The sequence below is a fragment of the Lacerta agilis genome, chromosome 5 (assembly GCF_009819535.1).
Source record: "Lacerta agilis isolate rLacAgi1 chromosome 5, rLacAgi1.pri, whole genome shotgun sequence".
NCBI classification, from domain to species: Eukaryota; Metazoa; Chordata; class Lepidosauria; order Squamata; family Lacertidae; genus Lacerta; species Lacerta agilis.
Genome location: NC_046316.1, coordinates 41,001,107 through 41,024,260, shown reverse-complemented (window position 1 = coordinate 41,024,260; position 23,154 = coordinate 41,001,107). Strand labels below are relative to the sequence as shown.

At 40.2% G+C, this 23,154-nt stretch overlaps 1 protein-coding gene across 1 annotated transcript in view; it reads left to right on the top strand.

The window, feature by feature from the left end:
• Nucleotides 1–22,574, top strand: part of ZRANB1 (zinc finger RANBP2-type containing 1) — a 28,239-nt gene extending 5,665 nt beyond the window's left edge. The window contains 10 exon segments of the mRNA XM_033149446.1: nt 8,337–8,524; nt 10,464–10,615; nt 13,788–13,861; nt 14,445–14,516; nt 14,519–14,575; nt 14,578–14,635; nt 17,118–17,238; nt 18,429–18,558; nt 19,827–20,056; nt 20,900–22,574. Of these exon segments, the coding sequence (XP_033005337.1) occupies nt 8,337–8,524; nt 10,464–10,615; nt 13,788–13,861; nt 14,445–14,516; nt 14,519–14,575; nt 14,578–14,635; nt 17,118–17,238; nt 18,429–18,558; nt 19,827–20,056; nt 20,900–21,118 (1,301 nt within the window). The 3' untranslated portion in view covers nt 21,119–22,574.
• Nucleotides 22,575–23,154: the final 580 nt, after the last annotated feature.

Below are 23,154 nucleotides of genomic sequence, written 5' to 3'. Positions count from 1 at the left end.
ACTTGTGTACCAGCCCATCTTTCAAATTGTTTCATTGCGCTCAGGTGTGCAACAAGGAGTTGCATAGGCTGTACCTAAAGGAAGAGACTGGTTGCATCAGTTGAGCAAGTCATCTCCTTATTCCAGAGAACAGCTAGGGCTTCAGTAGGAATGCCCACCAAATCAGCTGGAAATGCCCACAGAAACAGCCTCTGGGGTGAATCGTTGTTAAAGGTACCTCACAGTTGCTGAGGGGTAAAGCCCCTGCAAGATAGTCTCTGCATGGATGTTGAAGCCCCTCAGCACACAAACCATCCTGGGAATCTCCAGAACCAAATATGAGACCATCTCATCAGTTCAGAAAGGGAGCAGGGTGGATGATACACCAACAGAACCCCCAGTCTGGCCCAGGAGTCCAGCAGAAGATAAAAATACTCCAAATTAGTACCAAATAGGATAGCAGAACTGAGAATAAATGGTGCCTCCACAAGGCATTTTGAAATCCTTTCTATAATATGGAAGTTCAGGTGGATGTGGGCAGCATGTATGTATTGGTGCTCTCCTGCCAGCTGAAGATAACACAAAATCCCTCCTAATGTACTTCTGGCAGGCAGCATCTTGAAGAAAGCTGTAGAGACTATATTGTTTTTTTATACACCTGCTGCTCTGTTTCTTGGCCTGTGAACCTGCTGCTTTGCCTTCTGCATTTGTGCCAAGCCCGACATAGTCATGCCCCCCCCCCAGCCATTTTACCAGTCAAATGTTGAGAGCATGGAGTAGTCTGCTCCTTCTGGTTAAAAATCATATCACCACCCTTAAAAATAGTATATTACCTTGTCTCCAGATGGTCTGGCTGCTGCTGCAGTCCTTCTGGCTGTTCCTAGCTTTGAAGTCTACTGCTCCACTATCTTGCCCATCATGATAGATGGAGTGAAAAAACCATGCTGTGTCACACACTCTAGGCAATGAGGCAATAGCCCTTTGGCTGACACTGGTCTCTTGTTACCTGCAGAGGGTAGAGAAAACACTCAGCCAATCAGAAGCCTCAGTTTTAATGAAAATCTAGTAGTGGATTCATACTGTAGTCTGTGTACCTGCTCACTGGACAGCAGCGGGGCACAGTTAAAGTCACTGTTAAAGGCACTCCATATCTTGTGAGAGGGTGTTGCTGAATTTTGCAGACTGTTTCTGTAAAAAGCTGTGGAAGAAAATACTGAAATATAATCGTTCCCTTTTTAATCACTATTGTTCTGATTTTAAAAACTAAAGCATCAGTTCTTTTCTCTCCAGAGTTTTCTTTTAGGCTTGAGGATATTAGAAAGCTCTTTCATCTTGATAGTCTTATGGGGGAAATGCACATTTTTAAAAGCAATACAGAGCAGTCAAATCAAAAATCTCAAGCTCTAGTGGCTAGTGATGTTAAATTCTTGAGAATCTTTTGGAGGATGTTCTCGAGAATATTCTCTATTAATGAGGTGTGTACATTTAAAGCAGCTGTGTAGATGACAAAGAATTTACAGTTTGTGGAGAATATTCTCCAGAGAATTTTCTAGCAGGAAATTTTCTCGAGAGAATATTCTCACCTCACATCATTACTAGTGGCACACCATATATGATTCCCTGGGATATGTTCCTATTCTGCAGGTATGAAATAAGGATAGGTGCCCTGTGAATGAAGCATGTGCCTTTTTGCTAAGTAAGCCCACTTACATTGTGATAATTGCATGAAAGGGCCCTCTGTATTTTTTTGAAATTTGCATTCCAATCTAGGTAATCAGTCATCTTCCTCAAGTCTCCTACCTTATCTACTTGCATCACCAGGATGGCATGAACAGTAGAGTTGAGCAAACTACAAAGGAGCTGATATGTGCCATAGATAAAGATATTTGCCTGAGGCTGATAGAATGTGATAGTGTTTTCTGGAGGAAGGTGACTTAAATTCTCTGTTTCAAGTTCATTTGGATTCTTATTTGATGAATTGAGAGAGCTATTCACCACTGTCTTGTAACTTAGCTTGTGTGCAACATTTGCAAATGGTTTATTTCCTTTTCTTTGTATAACTTTTAGATTGGCCAAACCAAAATTTCCTGCTGCTAACACATGATAAAAGATTGAAATGTCTGATCAACATTCTTAATGTTTCAGCTTTGTGGTTGGCCATTTCCAGACTGAGTATCCTAACCTTAACCTGCACAATATGTGGCTTGCTAAGTTGAACACAGTCAGACATTTATTGAAACCTGATGGGTACTTAATAAGCCTCCGTTTTGTGTAGCCAAGCAACAAAATAGGAGGAGACTATCAAGTTCCAAGCAAACTACCAGATCTACTTGGTAGACGTGGGTTACAGGTTGTTTAGGCATGTCAGGACATCAATTAATGTGCAATATTGTTGGTATGAGGTCTCCATACTACATGTATATGGCCCACTTTGAACAAGAGATGCAGCAGTGAGGGAGAAAAACTGGAAGTTGGAAATCCTAGGTGGGGGAAAGGGTTGAGTAGCCTCTTCCACATTACTTCTTTACACTTTAAACAGCTTTCCTAGTTATTCACATCTGTGCGTGTAACATACAATTCTGGCTTGGATCAGATTATTTGAACAAAAATATTCTGATCATAATCCCCAATATTTGTCCTGGTATGGTCTCTTCTTATGTTGCTTGTTGTCAGCAGTGAAATCTGTAATGGAAGCATTTGACAACTGTTCCTTTCATCTGCTTAGGGGAAGAAAGCCGAAAAGAGATTATTTGGCAGAGTATGTATGTATGTGTAACATTCTTTCTTGCCTAAGAGAATCCAGAAACCACATTTTCTCTTAGAATTGTCTGCCTGGGAATGCAGCTTTCATTAAAAGTATTTACTGATACTTTTGAGAAATATGCTTGCCTGCAGAATGTGTTTATAGGTGTTTATAATCCCACCCCCCAAAATACTTCTCAGGCCGTAGCCTTCAGACCAATCATATCTCTTAATGGTGTCAGAAATTTCATCATGATATACAGCCTAAGATTACCACTTGACATTTTAGTATCAAGTGGTAATCTTAGGCTGCATATAATAACATCATGTATATTATGATGTAATTGTTATCTTAATATTACATTATTTGATCTAAATAATCTGATATTTAAGGATGTGGCATCCCAGATCTGTAAAATAATTTGTGGATAATCTTCTTAGTTTCATAGATGTAGGTGTCTTTTGCCATTGGGGGTGGGACAGCGGGACAGCAACACTTTTTATTTATTGTTTTGATAAGCATGCACTAACACACAATTCACATAAGTGTTAAAAATTGATATTAACAAATATCAATTTTAACAGAAATTGTTAATACATGTTTAATTTGGTGTTTACAATAAAAATATTGGTACCAAACTTCAGTTTTCAAAACCACCCTACTCTTTATTGTTAAACTCCTTAGCATATTGTCTATCCTTAACATATACTTCAAGGATTCAAAGCACATACATTTCAGTAATCCTTGAGTGGCAGCCAGGCACAAAAAATGGCACCCAGACCTTTTGAGGTGCTCGCAAATGGAGAATCTTTAAGTGCAAAATGCACCTGGCATTTCTCAATCTCACTGGCAATCTCACTCTCGCTGAGGAGGACCTACCACTTGGCTTCCACAAACAGTAGCAATCTAAGCAACAAACAAAGGTATTTATATCCTTTCATAGATCTGTAGGCTGGATGTCCAACAGTTGGCAGCACTCATATTCCATCACTCTTCCCAGCGCTTCTGCTATATATTGCTCAGCAATACCCAGGCTGGTATGAGGTACCAAAAGTGGGGAATGAGGTGTGCAGATGGAATCACTTACTTCTCCCCTATGCCATGCTTGCATTGCCTGGTCTGAGAGTCAGTCGGGTAACCTCTCCATCTCATGCTCCATCAGCTTCCTCTCTGTTGGCTTTTTTTTTTTAAGACCAATTTTATTTTGTCCTCTCAGGCTGTTGGAGCTCACTCTAGTGCTTGGCTGTTAGGCAGGGACCATAGTCAGAGGGGGAAGTGTGGCTGTGCTCTCTGCGTTCGCCTGACTGCCCTAAAGGTCCTTGGAGGTGAGGACTCATGGGCCAACTTTAATTGGGAGCTGACACACCAGCCATACCTGCAGAATGGTGACAGTGGCAGAAGGAGTGTCTTATGCTGTTAGCTAGTTACCTGGCTCCCTAACTGATGGGCTGGGCATGTTTAGCACATGTCTGCACATAAGCTTTCAGTAATATTGGGATTCCCTCTCATTCAGTGCCAAAATTATTTGAAAGCTATGAGCAATAAACTTGTGGCCTGCTGTAATCCTCTTAAGCATTGGCCTCCATCTTTCAAGCCCCAGCTCTGCTCCACTCCCAGATGTAGGCACAACTGGTTTTGTAAGCCACATTGAGGACTTTTCTCAAAAGGTGGTTATAAATCTCTTGAATATGTTAGTTGTTCTTGAGTAAATGTGTGTACAAAATACTAAATTCAGATTCCTTTTTGGTTTTTAGGCACAGTCCAGCCCTTATGCACCTGTGTGTCCTGGCCCCCATGATAGACAGGCCCATGGGGAGGAGCAAGGGGCACTTAAGGGTAAGAAGGGGGGTCCTTATAGCCCCTACAAAGTCTCCGGTACTTACTAAGCTGGGAGGAGGAATAACCAGTTGTGCTGGCATTTCTTTGTACCTTGGATCCAATGTTTTGTGCCCAGAGAGTCATTCTCCCTTTTGGCCTGGTGAGTAAAGGAGGCTATGGTACAGAATGCCACAAAATCATTGTTTCTAAGCACTGACATGCAAACAAATTAAAAAAAAACTTTGAATATAATTTGTGACAATTGCAACCTACTGATAGCACTCTATTGTGGCTTTCTTGGTATGAAATGGAGTGCCCATTCTACAAAATTAGAGTATCAATATGTAGGCTTAGAACATGAAGTACATTTCAATTATGCTTTCTGCAGACACATTTTACCGCATTTTTTGCTCCATAGCGGACCATAGGGCGCACCTCGTTTTTAGAGGAGGAAACAAGAAAAAAAAATATTTTTGTGGTTTTCCTCCTCTAAAAGCCCTGTTTTTTTTAGGATTAGCTAAAAGTTTTGCAGCTTTTTTGCAAAGGGAAAAGCCCTGGTTTTTTGAGGATCAGCTAAAACTTTTGCAGCTTCTTTTGCAAAGGGGGAAAAGCAAAGCTCCTTTTGCAAAGGGGGAAAAGCAAAGAGGAAAAGCCCTGTTTTTATGAGGTTCAACTCACATTTCTGCAGCTTCTAAAGGAAAGGGAGCCTTTTCTACAGTTTCCTGCAGACAGATAATCTAATCAGCCAGTCACATGTTGCTGGGGAAACAAACAACCTCCCTCTGCAGCACATTCAACAATGGAGGCCTGGGCAAGAGGGCGGGGCTGAAAGGTAGCCGGGGACTCTTATCTCTCTCCCCATCTCTTGCTGATCAGCTGCTGAGCGGGGTCCTTTCAACACCCCCTTTTCTCTCTGTAAAATAAAAAGCATTATCCTCTTTTGGCCCCTGGGAAATTCGGCTCCAGGGACCACCATTCGCTCCATAAGACGCACAGATATTTCCCCTTACTTTTTAGGAGGAAAAAAGTGTGTCTTATAGAGCGAAAAATACGGTACATCTGCTTCACATCTGACATCACATCTGATGACAGGTGTGCGTGGTTTTGGGAAAATAGCCTTGAGGGGGAAATGGGGAGGCCTAGCAGGTTAAATTTGGCCCATGGGCTAGAGATTCCCCATTCTAGGGCTAGGGGTGCTTGCCTCATTATTATCACATAAATTTGTTGATTTCTCTTAAGCAGAGGTCTGTGTGCTAAGTAAAGGATATATCTTGATAAATACCTGCAGAAAGATACTGTTTTATACAATGCAGTATAAAAATCTGAATGCCGCAAGTTTGATCACTTTTATTTTAGGCTATGAAATATTAACATAAAAGTGTAGGATTGAATTTTACACAGCACTTTTACTGTATAGCTTTTCTTTGCTGGCTGGAAACCAAAGAGGTTGGGGATTAAAAAAAATATCTAGTTCCTATTTTATAGTTTTCAGAAGCAATTTCTCTGGAACAAAGATTATAAAGCTAATCATGCTTGGAATAGCTTAGATGGCTTCAATATGGAAAATAGGTTGTATGCTGCCACTTCTCTTACTGTAAAAAGTATTGTTTCACTTCCCTAGTTAATCTTCCTAAGATTCAAAAAGAGTACAGTATATAGTTATTTCTTAGGGTATGTAGTTATTTCCCAGAAATGAACACCACTTCTTTCTGTGGTCTAGTTTGGGTCATCTCCCATTTCTTCCTTCTTGTTGTAATAAGCCAGAAATTCCCCTGGAATTAATCCGAAGTCCCCATGTTTTCCAGCACTGAAACAAGGCAGGATTTTCAACCATTATTTGCAGTTGGTTTAATATCCTAGCTTGTTTTAAACCTAGTAACCATAGTTTCCTGGTTTGGATCTAACTGAAAAGGAAGGTTAATTAAACACTTCCCAGCTTACCACAGTGTGTGGAGGAGAACGGAAACTATGAGCACAGGTTTTGTTCCCCTTTGGGGCTTATTGAGTCAAGATAAGATTGTCTAAAAGGCACAGGCAAACTCCAGGTGTTTGGGACTACAATTCCCATCATTCCTGATCACTGGTCCTGTTAGCTAGGGATGATGGGAATTGTAGTCCCAAACATCTGGAGGGCCGGACTTTGCCTATGCCTGGTCTAAACATAGTAAGGCCCAGGAGCTTCCTTTTGCGTTCTGTCATCTCTTTCGTCCAGAAGGAAAGGAATGCTACCAAAGGTATTATTTCATTTTCTCTGAAGGGCAGTTCAGTACATATTTGCACATCCTGTCTGTTGCCGAGACTCTCACAAACCTATTTCCCTTCCAGTTTGCCGTGATGGTGTTGGTGGATACTGCATTCTTCAGAACAATAAGATCCCCTTTTTTGTGTACCAGGACTTCCTTGTTCCTGGAAGTCCATTTTGGGAAGATGAGGGAAGCATATAAAATGAACTCAGCTGTTTAAAATTAAGTATCCCAAATGCATCCCCTCTTCAGGGGTGGCATTGCACTCCTGATTACACTTCCTTTGTTTGCTTTATTCTGGTACATCCATATTCAGTAAAGACCCCACATTAATGAAGTTATCCATGGCAGGCATCCACTTAGCACTTTTGAAGTGGTTATTAAATTTCTTACCTCTTAGTGATTGCAATTTGCCCTTGCATGGGATCTTAGTCCTGTTGAGCCATCATATCCCCTCCTTCAAATGGCTTGTAATGTTTTGTATTCAGCTTATGGCATTGAGAGAGTAGTTAATTTTGTGTGATGTTATGGTAAATTGCTCAGGTAACACCCTTCCTGAAACAAAGGCGTGTCCTACTCAAAGTGATGTTATTAAGTTTATATGAACTGACTGGACTTGCTAAAACAAATGATCCATATCTCTCCCCACTTCTGTCCAATATAATAGCACTTTCCTCATTCACCTTGAGAGCCAATGTCTTACAGTGGTTAGTGTCAAGACCAGGCCTGAGAAGTACATTCAAGTCCTTACTCAGCCATGGAGCTCAGAGGGTGATCTTAGACAAATCACAAATTCTTGACTTAGCCTACCTCACAGGGCTGTTGTGAAGAAAAATGAAGTGGGGAGGACCACCTTGTATGCTGCCCTGAGTTTCTTGGAGGATAAAAATAATAAATGTTAATAGTTTGTATACAGCCACAGGGAAGTCTTCAGCAAGTTCTGTAGCTTCATATTGAAGCCAACCATGTTCAAGCTGCATCCTGCCTAACTTCTGTAATGTGTCTTTGGCAGATCTGCCACTGGAACTCTGGCAAATTTGATCTGGTGCGCCCAATGAGAGAATTTTGCCAAACAGTCCTAAGGTCATTTTAGAAGGGCTCCATTTGTGTGATTTTTTGATAGTATAATTAGATAGTGCTATAAGTGAGAACCAAATCTTATTAGTAATGTTTGAAGTTCTTCCACAGAGGCCCTGTGAATATAAGCAATTGATTCATCCCTTCTCTTGAACTACCATGCTGTAGACAAAAAGTTGCATGGACTTGATCTGCATACTCTCCTCCATGGACATGTACTGTATAGGTTGCTACCTTCATGTGAACTGTGGCAAAAATACTATGTACTGCTGTGAGCATACATTATCAGTTAGTGTGACTGGCAAGGCACAGAGCTCCACTGATGGTAACCAAATTCAAGGTCCTTCCCCAACTTAGGATCTTGATGTATGGTAAGGAAATGGTACAATAAATGGTAACTTGACTAAGAGTGAACTGTCATTATCTTAAGTAACATTATAAATTTTAACTTTATGACCCATCTTCCATGTCTCTAGGGGTTGTAGAAGGTGACTTAGCTGCTATTGAAGCATACAAGTCGTCAGGAGGAGATATTGCACGCCAGCTTTCTGCAGATGAAGTACGCTTGTTAAATCGCCCTTCCGCTTTTGATGTGGGATACACACTTGTTCATCTTGCTATACGTTTTCAAAGACAAGATATGCTAGCAATTCTTCTTACAGAGGTGAGTTTTCACTTTTGCCGGTATGTGTACTTATGGGAGCCCCTGCATCTGGTTCCAGGGACAACTGAAGCATCAGCTGGACTTTAATGAGAGTAATGCTGAAGCCTTGGTGGTCAGTTTGATCCTTCTTGGTGATTTAAAAGACCTTGAATGATGCCAATACCAATAGAGATTTTGCTGTCCGTTAGTCTTACCCCCTGTTTCCTGTTGTTGTTGTTGTTGTTGTTGTTGTTGTTGTTGTATTCAATTTATATACTACCCTTTATTAAAAGATCCCAGAGTGGTGTGCAACATTAAGAACACATTTTACGAAGCACAATAATAAAAACCATAATAACCAAATAGACTGCGTAATAATAAAACAGTCATAATAGCAGCTCCCCCCCTGCTTTAAGAGGCCATCGATTATTTAATAGCCAAAGGCCTGTGTAAAGAGGAATGCTTTTGCCTGGTTCCTAAAGACATGTAATGTCAGGTGAGCCTCTCTGGGGAAAGCCTTCCACAGATGGGAAGCCACCACCAAAAAGCCTTGCTTGGGTTTAGTGAATGTGTGGCTGTCCAGAAGTTGTTGGATTTTTTAGTTCCCATGAGCCGTAGCCAGCATTGCCAATAGCTGAGAGTGATGAGAGCTTTATTGTACTGGATTATCCACATCTACTGGGTTATTTACTAACAGAAATGATTCACAGTGGTTGATGAGGAAACACTGATTCTTCCTCAGCAGAGCTTTGCTCTTCTGTATCTTTTACAATTCTTATTAAATTTATATCCCATGCTTCAGTATAACTCCAGAGCAACTTACAGCATAAAACAAAAACATAATTAAACTTCTGTAAAAACACTAAAAATGAAACAGTCTTGTCACAGGTTAGAAGTCCTTGGGAAAGGTCTTCAACTGTCACTAAAAAGACATCAAAGTGGTTGCTGGGTGATCATTCCACAGGCATGTTTGCAATCAAGAAAGGACCCCAATTTCTACCTTCCCCAGCTTAGATGACAATGGCATGCAGAGATGGGCCTCTGAAAATGACCACAGTGCACAGGCAGGTTGACGTGGTGTAGCTTTACAAGTATCAAAGTCTCAAGCCATGTAAAGCTTTTTAAAGCATTTTGAAATGTTCTCCAAAATAGATGGTGGAGCACTGGAGAAATATTCCAAGAATGTGTTATGTTAATTGAAGGGATTGCTCTGACGAGTATTGTAGTTAACTTTCAATAAGTGAAGTGAATAAACCCTAGACACTACCAGGCTAGGCAGAAAGGGACAGTGGAGCTGTGTACTTATGGACTACTTCACGCCAGACATGGTTTCTACATGGAGGTAATCTCAGTGTAGGAAATACGTTCCTTGTGAAGCAGCCCTGGATACCCTACCATGTTAGGAGCTTTGATACAGCTGTAAAGTACATCTTAGCTGTGTTTTATTAGGAGCACATGAATTCATGTATTCACTAGATATGGACAGAAACCAGGGCTGCTAAAACTTCTTTCTTGTTTTGTTTCTGAAGGAATGATGCCAGTTAGTTCAAAGACTCTCCAATGCTGGCAGCTCTTTCTAGGAACTCAATTTCAATTGATCACAGAGTAACATTTAAGCTATGGAAGTGACATACATCTCAAACCTAGTTCACTCTTTGGATAGTTTTGTCCTTCCTGCAAGGAGCTCGGTTTGGTATCCATGCAGGTATCCCCCTTTCCCTCTACAGGGGTAGGTTAGACTACAAATGCATTTCTGGTCTGTGATCACCCAGCAACCTACGTGGCTGAGCAGGAGTCAGAACTGAGATGCCTCTGTTCCCAAGGCCATCATTCCAATAATGCAGAACATTGGGTCTTCTGTTACCACCAGCTGTCCTTGGGCAAGGGATTCTCTTACGTTTTAACAAGTGTGGTCCATTTCTCGCTTAAATTAATAACATCATGAAACATCCTGTTACAGGTATCCCAACATGCAGCTAAGTGCATTCCAGCTATGGTATGCCCAGAGCTTACTGAGCAAATTCGACGTGAAATTGCTGCATCTCTTCATCAGCGGAAGGGAGACTTTGCCTGCTATTTCCTAACTGACCTTGTAACATTTACATTACCTGCAGGTAATTATGAGGTGCTTCTTTTATCTGTTAACGTGTCCTTAGCAGATAAAATGGGTGTATGAAATTGCCCACTTCTGATTACTTCTTATACTTCCTCAACAGAAGTGCTTTAGGTTTTGAAAAATCTTCAGTCATTAAGCTTCTTGCCTACATATGGTGTAAATTTCAGAGGAGAGGAAACTTCAAGAGCAAGACTTTTGTCACAGTTCCTTTATATTAACATTGAGACTCATTCCTGTGTTTGCATAATAAAGTACTCTTTAGGCCTATTATAGTATTGGAGTCAAACTGTTTTGTTAGTAAATATCTTGGTCATGGAAATATTTTAAAGCGTACTAAAATTCTGATACTGTACACCTGCCTGAGATCACTGTAGCTGTAAAATAACCAGAATTCTGCTGCTGATTTCATTCTACTGCTGCACAGCAAAGAAATTGCTGAGTTCTGAAGAGCATTCAGTTGCACAATTGGTATAGTACAAGGGTGGGCAACCTTTTGTCTGTTGAGGGATGCATACCAGCAGTGGGCAAAGCTGCAGCCAATGATGACTGGAGCCAGAGACAAAATATTTATGTCTGTTCCTTTAGCCTACTAGGGAGATCTGCTCTGGGAAACCTACTTCTCCATAAGGGTCTTTTGGAGCAGGTGTTGAAGCCCCTTTGCTCAGCGTGAAGTAGTGCAGCTCCAACATAGACGAATGTGACGATAGTTTAGTCCGTATGAGAGGAGCCATTGTGGCAAAAGTTGGGAGTATGTGAGTTTCTGAAAGCCCTCACAATAGCATCAGCATGTGATGGGTGCAGTTCTCTGTGTCCTGTTTGGCTCCATTACAGACAGACTGGAAAAAAGAGAGAAGAAATTGGGCTCAGAGAATGTATGCCTCAAAGGCCCTGAGGCCTCCCCATACCCTAAGGATAGCTAATTACTGTTTGTTTCCCCTTCAGCCTGAACTCCTAACTGAGGTGATAAGATAGCTGAGAGTTGGCATCTGTATATTTCCAATGGTGCTAACATTTCAGTGAAGTATGGTTCCTTTCTCCCACCAGTTTCTGAATTTTTGCAGAGCTTGGGCTAAAAAAAAAAAAAAAGCAGTCGCTTGCATAACTTGAGGAAACTCTCCAGTATGTAGGTACCATTTCTGCTTTGGAGCTATTTTTGTAGTAACTGTACGTGAGTAGTGACCTCATAAACACAGAATCCCTGTGTTTCTGTTACTGTAGAGAATTGCTTGATGCTAAAGATAGTATTTTAAAGAGGAAAACAGCCATAGCTGTTCTAAAAACAGAAACATTCCTTTTCTCCAACTGTACGTGTTGTACTTAATTTGTTCTGATTCACTAGATCATGTAATGCAAAACAGTCTGACTGCTCTAGTGAGTGAAAATAATTACATTTAGTGTGTATCTTTTGGTAAGTGGGATGAGATAGGGAAGGAAACATGGGTGGTGTTACTTGAAGATATAACGTAGAGCTCTAACAATTGAGAAACTTCAGTCTTCTTTTCCTAATTTTGTTTTGTTTGAAAATGCCAGTGCAACACAGAACTGATAAATATTGCATTTCCTATAAATTTCCTACACAGAGGTGCATACCTGTGTGGGAAACGTATGATCTTGAATGTTTTTTCCATTGAAGGCACCCTAATTAGACATAGGAAGCTGCCTTAGACAAGTCAGATTACTGTAGTCTGGTCCACCTAGCTCAGTGTTGTTTACACTGTCTGGCAGAGGCTCTCCAGGCTCTCCTGGGATTATCTGCAGATGCTCTACCACTGAGCTACAGCTCTCCCCGCACTCAGCTACATGCATTGGCTGCCTCACTTGTATACCAGATACATGTTTTATTCTGAATGGGGAAAGCAGTATGATTGCTATGTAGATGATTATGCTGGATTGTAGCCTTAAGGACATTTAGGCATTATAAGCTCCAATTTTAACATATCCAACACCAGTGAGGAATGTTGCAGTTGGCAACTTCAAAACTTTATCATCAAAACTTGCCAGGTGATAGCAGCAATGGAGAGGTTTTGTTGTGTGCCCTCCATTCAACCCTAGCATGCTGCTCTGGTGTCATCCAGAGGTGGCATTCCTGCGAAATGCATGTCTGATGCATTTTGATAGGGATGTGAGGAGCTCTGGGAAATACTTTGGTCAAGGTTTCTGGCATTTGGGCTGCGAGCAGTTTACTAGGACCCAATGGAGACCCAATGAAGAAACTCTGTCCTTCAAGCCGCCTCCCCACTGTAACTCCCAGGTAAGTTTCTTTAGCATGGTGGAAGTGCTGGACCTCATTGATCTCCTGGTATTAGGGACACAGTGGGGCCCAATGTTCTAAGTGGGCTTCGAAATGGAACTTTTTTGACTCGTTTTTAAGTGGGGAACATACCGTATTTTTCGCTAGATAAGACGCACTTTTTTCCTCCTAAAAAGTAAGGGGAAATATCTGTGCATCTTATGGAGCGAATGGTGGTCCCTGGAGCTGAATTGCCCAGGGGCCAAAAGAGGATCATGCTTTTTATTTTATAAAGAGAAAAGGGGGTGTTGAAAGCACCCCGCTCAGCAGCTGATCAGCAAGAGATCGGGAGAGAGATAAGAGTCCCTGGCTCCCTTTCAGCCCCGCCCTCCATTGTTGAATGTGCTGCAGGGGGAGGTTGTTGTTTCCCCAGCGACATGTGACTGGCTGATTAGATTATCTGTCTGGAAACTGTAGAAAAGGCTCCCTTTCCTTTAGCAGCTGCAGAAATGTGAGTTAAACCCCATAAAAACGGGACTTTTCCTCTTTGCTTTTCCCCTTTGCAAAAGGAGCTTTGCTTTCCCCTTTGCAAAAAAAGCTGCAAAACTTTTAGCTGATCCTGAAAAACAACAGGGCTTTTAGAGGAGGAAAACCAGAAAATATTTTTTTCCTTGTTCCTCTCTAAAAACGAGGTGCCCTATGGTCCAGTGCGTTCTATGGAGCGAAAAATACGGTAGTTTGGTTTAGTTGGGATTGGAGCCATAATTTCATATGGAGAAGCTATAAAGTATTTCACATAGTGTATTGAGCTGGTTTGTCCTACCTCTTTCTTGGGACTAAAGGGCTGTTTAACTTGGTGTGATTGTCATTTGAATAGCTGTTCATATGGAATATGTGGTTTCTAGAGTTCAGTCATTTGTCATGCTCATTCTGGTTTGCAGTATTGAAGACTTGCCACCAACAGTCCAAGAGAAATTATTTGATGAAGTACTTGATAGAGATGTTCAAAAAGGTAAATATGGTTTCTCTGTTATGCAGGGTTTTATATTGTGTTGCACTGGATATTGTATCTTGATTTTCTGCATAATATTTGCTTTTATTTACTTACATACATGGTGAGATACTTATTGCTTAATTATGTTACTTAAAGTGGAATTTATATTAATATTATTAGCGCTAGTATTATGAAAGGAATACAAAAATGACATTTTCATGTTAAGATACGTAAACCACTTACAGATTTCTGTTGAAATGTACAGTGGTGTGCAAGTTAATTAAATTTTTAAAAAAGTATTCATAGATACCTGATTGTTTGGATAGCCTGCCCTGAGAAAACTGAAGTGCTGTGTTAGGTGTTATGGAGTATTAATAGAAATATATGAAAGTCTGTACTATGATACTCAGTCATAACTGAGTTGTACATCTGCATGCACGCCACCATAACTGTATTCACGATTATGAAAGGAACTTCATTGCTGTATTCTGCTAATCATTATTCTAGAATTTCAGAAGCATGTACTACTAGTGTCTTGAGATGCAACAGATATTTTTTGTGGATTAGGATGGTAAACATTGTGTTGCTTGCTATTTTCTAGAACTTGAAGAAGAATCTCCCATTATTAACTGGTCACTGGAATTGGGTACGCGTTTGGACAGTAGACTTTATGCACTTGGAATCGGACTGCAGGGATTGCCGCTTGATCAGTACTACAGCCACTGGGCATTTATGAAAGGACTCGGTGCTACGTAAAGCGCTTCATGACAGTTTACATGATTGTTCTCATTGGTAAGTAGAAATCAACAACAAAAATGACTACAGCTTATTCAGATGTCTTATTTTGAAAAATGCAAGCTTCTTTGTTAAGACTACCTGGATACCTGCTACTGCCATAGGATGGAGGAAGGAATTTGGAGGATTTCTGCTTCAGTGGCTTGGAATCTTATACAAAATTGCCTTTCTGGCATCTATGAAAAAAGAGGTCTGTGTTGTACCATTAAAATAGTAAAATTGATCAATCAGTTCAAAATGGCTTTTGTCCAATGCAATTTATATAAAGTTGTTACTGAAGTAATCATGTCATCTTCGCTGCTTGTTGCTGTCCTTATAAATATCTGGGCTCTGGAAAATGTCACAAACCTTTGTTGACCTAGCTCCAAACCATATCACTTGCTTAACTAGAATTGCTGTGCAAAATATTTTCATTATGTGAACTTTGAATCTGGTATATTGATTACCATAGAGCTGCAGACTACAACTTCACTATGGATTGGAGGTGATTCTTTGTACAGCATGCCAAACTACTTCTCTTGAAGTGAACATCCTAAAATCAATAGGAGGAAAATTAATTGGGACTGGTTTAATCAAATAATAATAATAATAATAATAATAATAATAATAATATAATATAATAATATAATAATAATAATAAATTTGTACCCCGCCCATCTGGCTGGGTCCCCCCAGCCACTCTGGGTGGCCTCCAACAGATATTAAAATACATTAAAATATCACAGGTTAAAAACTTCCCTAAACAGGGTTGCCTTCAGGTATTTTCTGAATGTCAGATAGTTATTTATCTCTTTGACCTCTGCTGGGAGGGCGTTCCACAGGGTGGGCGCCACTACTGAGAAGCCCTTGGCGCTGAATCTCAGTGTCCAGGCTGAACAATGGGGGTGGAGACGCTCCTTCAGGTATAACAGGACCGAGCCGTTTAGGGCTTTAAAGGTCAGCACCAACACTTTGACTTGTGCTCAGAAACTTACTGGGAGCCAATGTAGCTCTCTCAGGACCGGTGTTATATGGTCCCGGCGGCCACTCCCCAGTCAGCAGTCTAGTTGCCGCATTCTGGATTAATTGCAGTTTCCGAGTCACCTTCAAAGGTAGCCCCATGTAGGGCCATTGCAGTAGTCCAAGTGGGAGATAACTAGAGCATGCACCACTCTGGCGAGACAATCTGCGGGCAGGCAGGGTCTCAGCCTGCGTACCAGATGGAGCTGGTAGACAGCTGCCCTGGACACAGAATTAACCTGTGCCTCCATGGACAGCTTTGAGTCCAAAATGACATTTTGAGTCCAAAATGACAGTTACCCCCAGTCAGGACCAGGGAATCCCCCACACCCCGCTCGCACTCTGTCCCCCCCCAAAACAGTACTTCTGTCTTGTCAGGATTCAACTTCAATCTGTTAGCCGCCATCCATCCTCCAACCAGAGCATCTGGAACTGGGAAATGATTTGGGGAGGTAATAGTTTTGGGGTGTTTAGTAGCTGAGACTCAGACCTCACTTTTATCTTGGTTTGTGGCCTTGGTTCTCAATCTAGTGTGGCACATGATTTCCAGCCATGATTAGCCAGATCACTCTTATGAGGGCAACAGTGTGTTACTGTTTCCTTTAGCAACTCTCAGCATAGCTATACCTATTCTGAACATGAAAATTCCAGTAAGCTATAATGATTAATAGAAGCTTCTATGGATGGAGTAGGTAGCACTGATGGGAGTTGGTGTCAGAATTGCTTCGGAGTCAGTGGCTATGCATTACCCCAGTTTGTAAAGACATCACCTACCACTGCTATGAGTTCTACTTATCTAGGCAAGGTCTTAGATCAACAGTATCTCTTCTTTCATGTGTGATTACTGTCTCCTCCTGCAGCCATGCCTTCTCCCCTTGAACACTAAGATAGGTAAGTTCTGCTGCACTCTTCAAGATTTCTCCCACCTACCCACTCCTGGTACATTCTGCCTACAATCTACTCTCTTGAAGATGGTCACAGATGCTCAGCCAGACAAATAACCCAGTCATAGGCCTATTACAGCCACTACACACTAAAAAAAGGAACACATCACAACAATTAATATCCAGTTGAACTCCTTTCACAGGCAATTCCACCTTACCTGGGGCATTGCAGATATACCATGTCCATTGCTTCCAACTCAGGGGATGCTAACTCCCAGGTTCCAGCAGTTGCTCACAGTGGGTTATCCAATGCGAACAGAAAAAAAAAACTTGTACTAATTCAGAATTCAGACAAGAGATGCTAACTGAGCTATGTTTCAACCAAATAAAATATATATATTTCTCAGAATTTGGCATTTTCCAATGTTTTTATTCAACTTCTCTCCTCCCGTAAAATACCTGGCTGAAATAGCAAGAAAAGTATTGTGTGTTGTGTGTGAATCTGCAGAAATTCACTTTCAGCAAATGCTTGCACAGTTCGGTACGATCTTGAATTATGAAAATGCATCTTGAGTCCTTTTATGCTATTTTTGTAGGTTCTATACACGATGGAAAGAATGGGAGTCATGGTACTCCCAAAGCTTTGGTTTACACTTCTCACTGCGAGAAGAACAGTGGCAGGAAGACTGGGCATTTATACTTTCGCTTGCTAGTCAGGTAAGACACGTGTGTGTGTGTGTGTGTGTGTGTGTGTGTGTGTTTTAAAAAAGCATGGGGAAGCACAGTTAAAAGTTACTTGTATTTTATGGCTTTTCTTTCTATTTTGCTCCTATTTATTTGGATCTTACGGTTAGTATTTATGTGCTTCTGTTGTGGACCAACATATTCTCAGTTTAAAAGCAGGACCACTTCGTATTGTTTTCAATCCTGCTTGTGTATATTTTGCCAAAGTTTTTGTCTGCTGTAAGAATATGATGTTGGACTGGGTTGGCCTTTGGTTTGATCTAGTAGGACTCTCTTAAGGCCTGTCTTGCTCTAGCATCTTATTTCCACAGCGGCCAATCAAATGCCTATGGAGAGGCTAAAAGCGGGACTTGAGGGCAAGTATCTCTCTCCTGCTGTTGTTTCCCAGTGACTGAAATTCAGAGGTACAGTGCCTCTGTCCTGGAGGTATTATATATAGAAGTCAAGACCGGTAGATAATTTCATCGTGCATGCATTTGTCTTATGCACAAATTATCATTTAGCATTTTCATTCTGAGTACTTTTACGTCACAAATTAAAACAAATGTGACATTAAGTTAAAAGGCAAATGAGTAGGACCTCCAAGAATAGAAGCCCTTATTCTGCTTGTTTGTAATTCAGTGGTACTTGAAGAGGCATATGAGATTTCATAATGCATTGGTCACATTTTACTATAAAGTTAAAATTTCTTCTCTATTGAAAATACAGTCTTGTATAGTAATTAGTACCAGAAATTTCAGGTAAAGTGATGCTTTTGGGCAGGGCTAAAAATATAAGGGTGCCTGAGAACACCTCGTTTGTTACTTTACCATCTTAGCTATTGTTCTTAGAAGGCTACAGGGGAAATCTGACTAAAAGTGGACAGAATTGGTAGATGAATCTTGTGGATTTATTTTAACCTCCTCCCCCCCATAATAATTTAAGCACCAAGAGAATGGTGCTTGTATATATTTACTGGATAATTCTAGCTTTCAAAATGCAAACAATTCCAAAAATAATTGATATGCAAACAATTCCAAAAATAATTGATATGTAATTAACATCTGAACAATGTTCATGACTTCAGTTCCATGAACATTTGCTGAAATCAAGGCTCAGTCAATTGGTCTGTCTCATGTGATAAATATCACTTTTTATTTCAAGTGTTATTCTCTTTGATACAGCCTGGAGCAAGTTTGGAACAGACACACATTTTTGTACTTGCACATATTCTTAGAAGACCAATTATAGTTTATGGAGTAAAATATTATAAGAGTTTCCGAGGAGAAACTTTAGGATATACCCGTTTTCAAGGTAAGTGTGACTTATAATAATGTTTGTTATAGAAAGGATTGCTTACTTCCTGAGTGTTCACATTTTTCTATTTTAGATTTGGCAGAGAGTAGATAGACTTTGATTCAGCAGTGCTCTACCGACCTTCTTAAGAGTACTCTGCTAATGTGGCTGTTTTCAAGGGGTCCTCTTTGCCTTCTTGCCTTAAAGTGACAAAGCACTGAAAGTCCCAACAGCCTTCAGAGATCAGTTATGGAGGCTAGAGTCATTACTTGATCTTTTTCTCTCTGATGATGCTGTAGCTTCTTCCATTCTTGGGTGCTTTCTGTAATGGGAGAGAGGCAGATAGGGCAGGTATTTTGCTACATGGTATTTTGCTACAGTGCTCTGCCCGCTACGTGTGTGCACTCCACTGCAGCAGTGTGTTTGCACTTGGATCCTTGGGGCTAGTCAGGCAAGAGCCTGATAACAAATTTTGTGTGTGTGTAAATGCTCCCTGCCCAGTGCATGACATCATAATACTTAACTGCCATAAAGTTTAAATGCATTGCCACCTGTTTTTCTTAGAGGACACAAAACAGGAATTATGTTAAGTGAGTGCAGGAGATCCACTGGTCTCTTGTCTGTCAGGAGACATGCTGAAGGCAATCTCATGTGCAAATGCACCAGGTAGAGTTTTTTCTATGAAAGGTTGCTATGCTACATATGTACTTGGATTACTCACTGCTATTTTTAAACTCTCTCAAGGCAGGTCACGTTCCTAGTTTAGTTGTTTTGATGAAGCATCTATGAATAACTTCTGATGTGCTAGAAGGCAGGCAGGGGGAGATTCAGTTATATGTAATGAGAGGCTGTGGGAACTAGATTAATGGACACCAAGTCAAATATGGCTTCCACTTCTTCAACTACACAGGACAGTTTGTATTTTAAGTTCATGCTCATGAGTTTATCATTGAAAAAAAGGTTGCATAAAATATTAGATTGCCTCTTAACTTGGGAGTCGTTACTGGAGCTCATGATGCTGACATTCTTTTAATTGCCAACTTTAGGAAGAGAGTATTGTGTCTTATATTTTACTCTGTGGTCTGCAGTAAAATATATTTTATAACCACTAATTAAAATGAGTCAGCTTCCTAAATTTGAAACCAGTATCACAATGTATTAAAAGGCATATTGAGATGTACATTGTAAACGTGGTTTATGTCATGCTTTCAGATTATTTCCCCATCAACATAATTAATGTACGGTGTTCCATTGATTTAACCCCTTTCATCACTCCTTCTTCATAGGTGTATATTTGCCTTTGTTATGGGAACAGAGTTTTTGTTGGAAAAGCCCTATTGCTCTGGGCTACACAAGGGGCCATTTCTCTGCTTTGGTTGCCATGGAGAATGATGGCTATGGCAACCGAGGTGCTGGTGCTAACTTGAACACTGATGATGATGTTACTATTACTTTTTTACCATTGGTCGACAGTGAAAGGAAGCTGCTGCACATTCACTTCCTGTCTGCTCAAGAGGTAAGAAACACTAAGCAGTTCAGATTAAGCCCCTGAGACGCTGCATCAGCAGAAAAGGAAAAGGAAAAAAGAAGCCTCTGTGGAGAATCTACATGCCAGAGAGCCTATAGTTGATATGTAGCAGTTGCAAAGACATTTGAAAACAGATTGCAGTAGTTTGAGTAACAGGCATGAGAAGCCTTGTGTGCCAACTTAGTGTTGCCTTTCTGCTCTGAAATATGTGTGTGTGTGTGTGTGTGTGTGTGTGGTTCTTGTTGTTGTTGTTTTTAAACGGATGTATTAGTAAAGCTTTCGAGGAAAAGCTAAGGCTTCCCAACCAGAAATAACTGGCAAAACAGTATGGTCAAATGTTGTGCTGGTGTAAGTTATAGATCTCTATAAGTTTCTCCCTCCGTCTGTCTCTTTGTCTCTGTCTCTTTCTCTTTGTAATTAGAAAGTGAAAATTTGAAAGCCTAAAAAGGGCTACAAGACCCCTTAATAATATCTAACCATTTCATTTGTATGCTTATTAAAAGAAGATTGCAAAGTTGAGAGTAGCTGAAAGCATAGCATTTTTATTTATTCTTATTCTGTGCCTGCCTAGTGGTGGGGTGTGCATTCTTAAAAGTTGTAATACCTTGTGTTTGTAAAACACAGAGCTGGCAGTTACATAAAATTTAATTTATAGGAAGGAAAAAAGTAGGATGTTTATGCACTGCTTTAGATAGTCCCTTTAAAAAATCCACTTTCCTAAGACAGTCTTCCTGGAGCACTTTAAATGTTGCAGGGCGCCCCCCCCCCCAAAAGTTGTGGTCACTAATCTGATTTTAATCATGTCCTAAGTGTTGTGTTCTTTTTCTGAAGATTGGTAATGAGGAACAACAGGAGAAGCTGCTCAGGGAGTGGCTGGACTGTTGCGTGACGGAGGGTGGAGTCCTAGTTGCTATGCAGAAAAGTTCTCGCCGGCGCAACCATCCCCTGGTAACACAGATGGTAGAGAAATGGCTTGATCGCTATAGACAAATTCGCCCCTGTACATCCCTTTCAGATGGAGAAGAAGAAGATGATGATGATGATGAATGATAAAATTGAGATACCTGGCTGAGAATAATGTGTGGTGAGATCCCCCAACACTTGGGGCGTGCTCTAGCAATTTGTTACACAACGACCTAATTGTAGCAGGAAGCAGCCTGCGTAAGATTTTTAATCGGCATGGGGAGAATTCAGAGGCTCAACATATATGTGAAGACAGCTACGTTGATTGGACTACAGTTTGTAAAAAAGCAAAGCCCTAATTTTATTACCAAGACAGAAAGCATTTTTCTTTCCAGTTGTACATCTGCCTATAAATGTACCGCATGTAGTTGTGTAAGAAAGTTGTGTAATTGGAAAAAGTATTACCAGCATCTTAAAATAATTGAATTTGAATAAGGGCACTTAAAAGCACACCGTAGATTAATATTTGTTCTTTTTGAGACTTAACAGTAAAACTTGGTTCTTCTGCATCACTTCCTAAGCATTCTAACAGACCCATTTTATATGAAATCTTCCTAATGCCCAGGTCAGATGATGTGGCTTTTCTTTTTGCTGTTAAAGCCATATATCCAGAGTGAGTCAAAAGTACAAGCAGTTCATTGTTTTTATTCAGATTTGAGTTACTTTTGTGCCCATTATAATAAGATGAAATGCTAAAGGGAAAAAAAAACAACCTAAGGAAGGGATGATAGGTTTTGATTGAGTGAACTTTGTTTTTTGTGTGTAAAGGATTCTCTGCTGTCCGTTAATATTTTGTATCCCTTATTTGGAATATTTCCCCCCTTTCCAGCATACTTAAAGTAGTCAGAGAAGTACTGTTCCAGAGAGCTATATGCTAACTACCGTGTGGAATCTGCTACATCTAAACTGAACTGAAAAAAAAACTGCATTTTGTCCAAACCTGATCTTGCTGTAAGTTGTACAATAGAAATTACTCTTTTATCAAGCCTTTCCCCTGCAAGTTAAAATCACCTCCATTAAGGAGCACTCCTTGGTCATTAAAATCGAGTGAGAAAGCACTTTGGCAGTTTTCCTTAAAAGCCTTCATTCTAAAGCTTTGTTTTAAAGTACTGTATATTATCTTTTCTTGGTATGTAAACTTTGGAATTTTTTGCATGTTGATTGATTGTGGCCACATTTGAATATGTAAGTTTCCTGAAAGTATAAGTTCAGAATATATTCTCCAGTAGAAAATTCTTTTTTTTATTATACTTGATAACTTTAGCCATGCTATCTTGAATGGATATAGCCTATCCAAAAACCTCACTTTAAAAAAAAAACACTAAAGGTTGAATAGTTTTGTATGCATAAAGCAGATCCTGATAAGCACTTTTTGAAGACTAATGATGGTGGAAATGAGGACAAGGAACCTCTTGCAAAATAGATTTCCTTGTTTATGAATCTGGACAGGAGCCGTACATTTACATATGTGTAAAAATATATATAGGAACCCTTCAGAATTTGCTGCTTTTTCTAAATGTGGATTAGATGGTGTTGAAATATACTTTACAAAAGTAATCCTGGTGACAAACATACTCTGAAATTTCTTCAAGGTACTACATTGAAGAAGTACATTCATTCAGCTTTTTGATCTCTGAAATGTAGAAGGACGGATGTGTTTGTATGTATGTGTTTTGGTCATTAGTTCTCTCTTTTGGTGCATGCAGAGATTATTGGGCAAAGGTACATGCTTACCTTTGATGAGTCAAATTTCCTAAGCTGGAGAATAATTGGAATTCTTTTTTAAAAATAGCTCCTGCTTTTATGTGCAATTCTAATTTTAGATTTTCTAAATGCAGTTGTTGCTTTTCCTGCCTACCTTACATACTTAGTGGTGGAATCCCCATAGTCCTGGACCAATGCAATAAGCTGTGCTTTTGTGGGAGGAGTCAGTTACCTAAAATAATGGAAGTTTAAAAAAAAAAGATCTGAGTTACTGTGCTGCCATCTATAGCTGATTCTAGTTTGATACATACGTCTTAAATGTAAGCATTACTATCCTAGTAGGGGGAAATGGCTGAATCTCCAGCCATCTTTATTCTGCTGCAGTAGCAAAGCCTGAAATTTTTGGAGTCTTTTTGGAT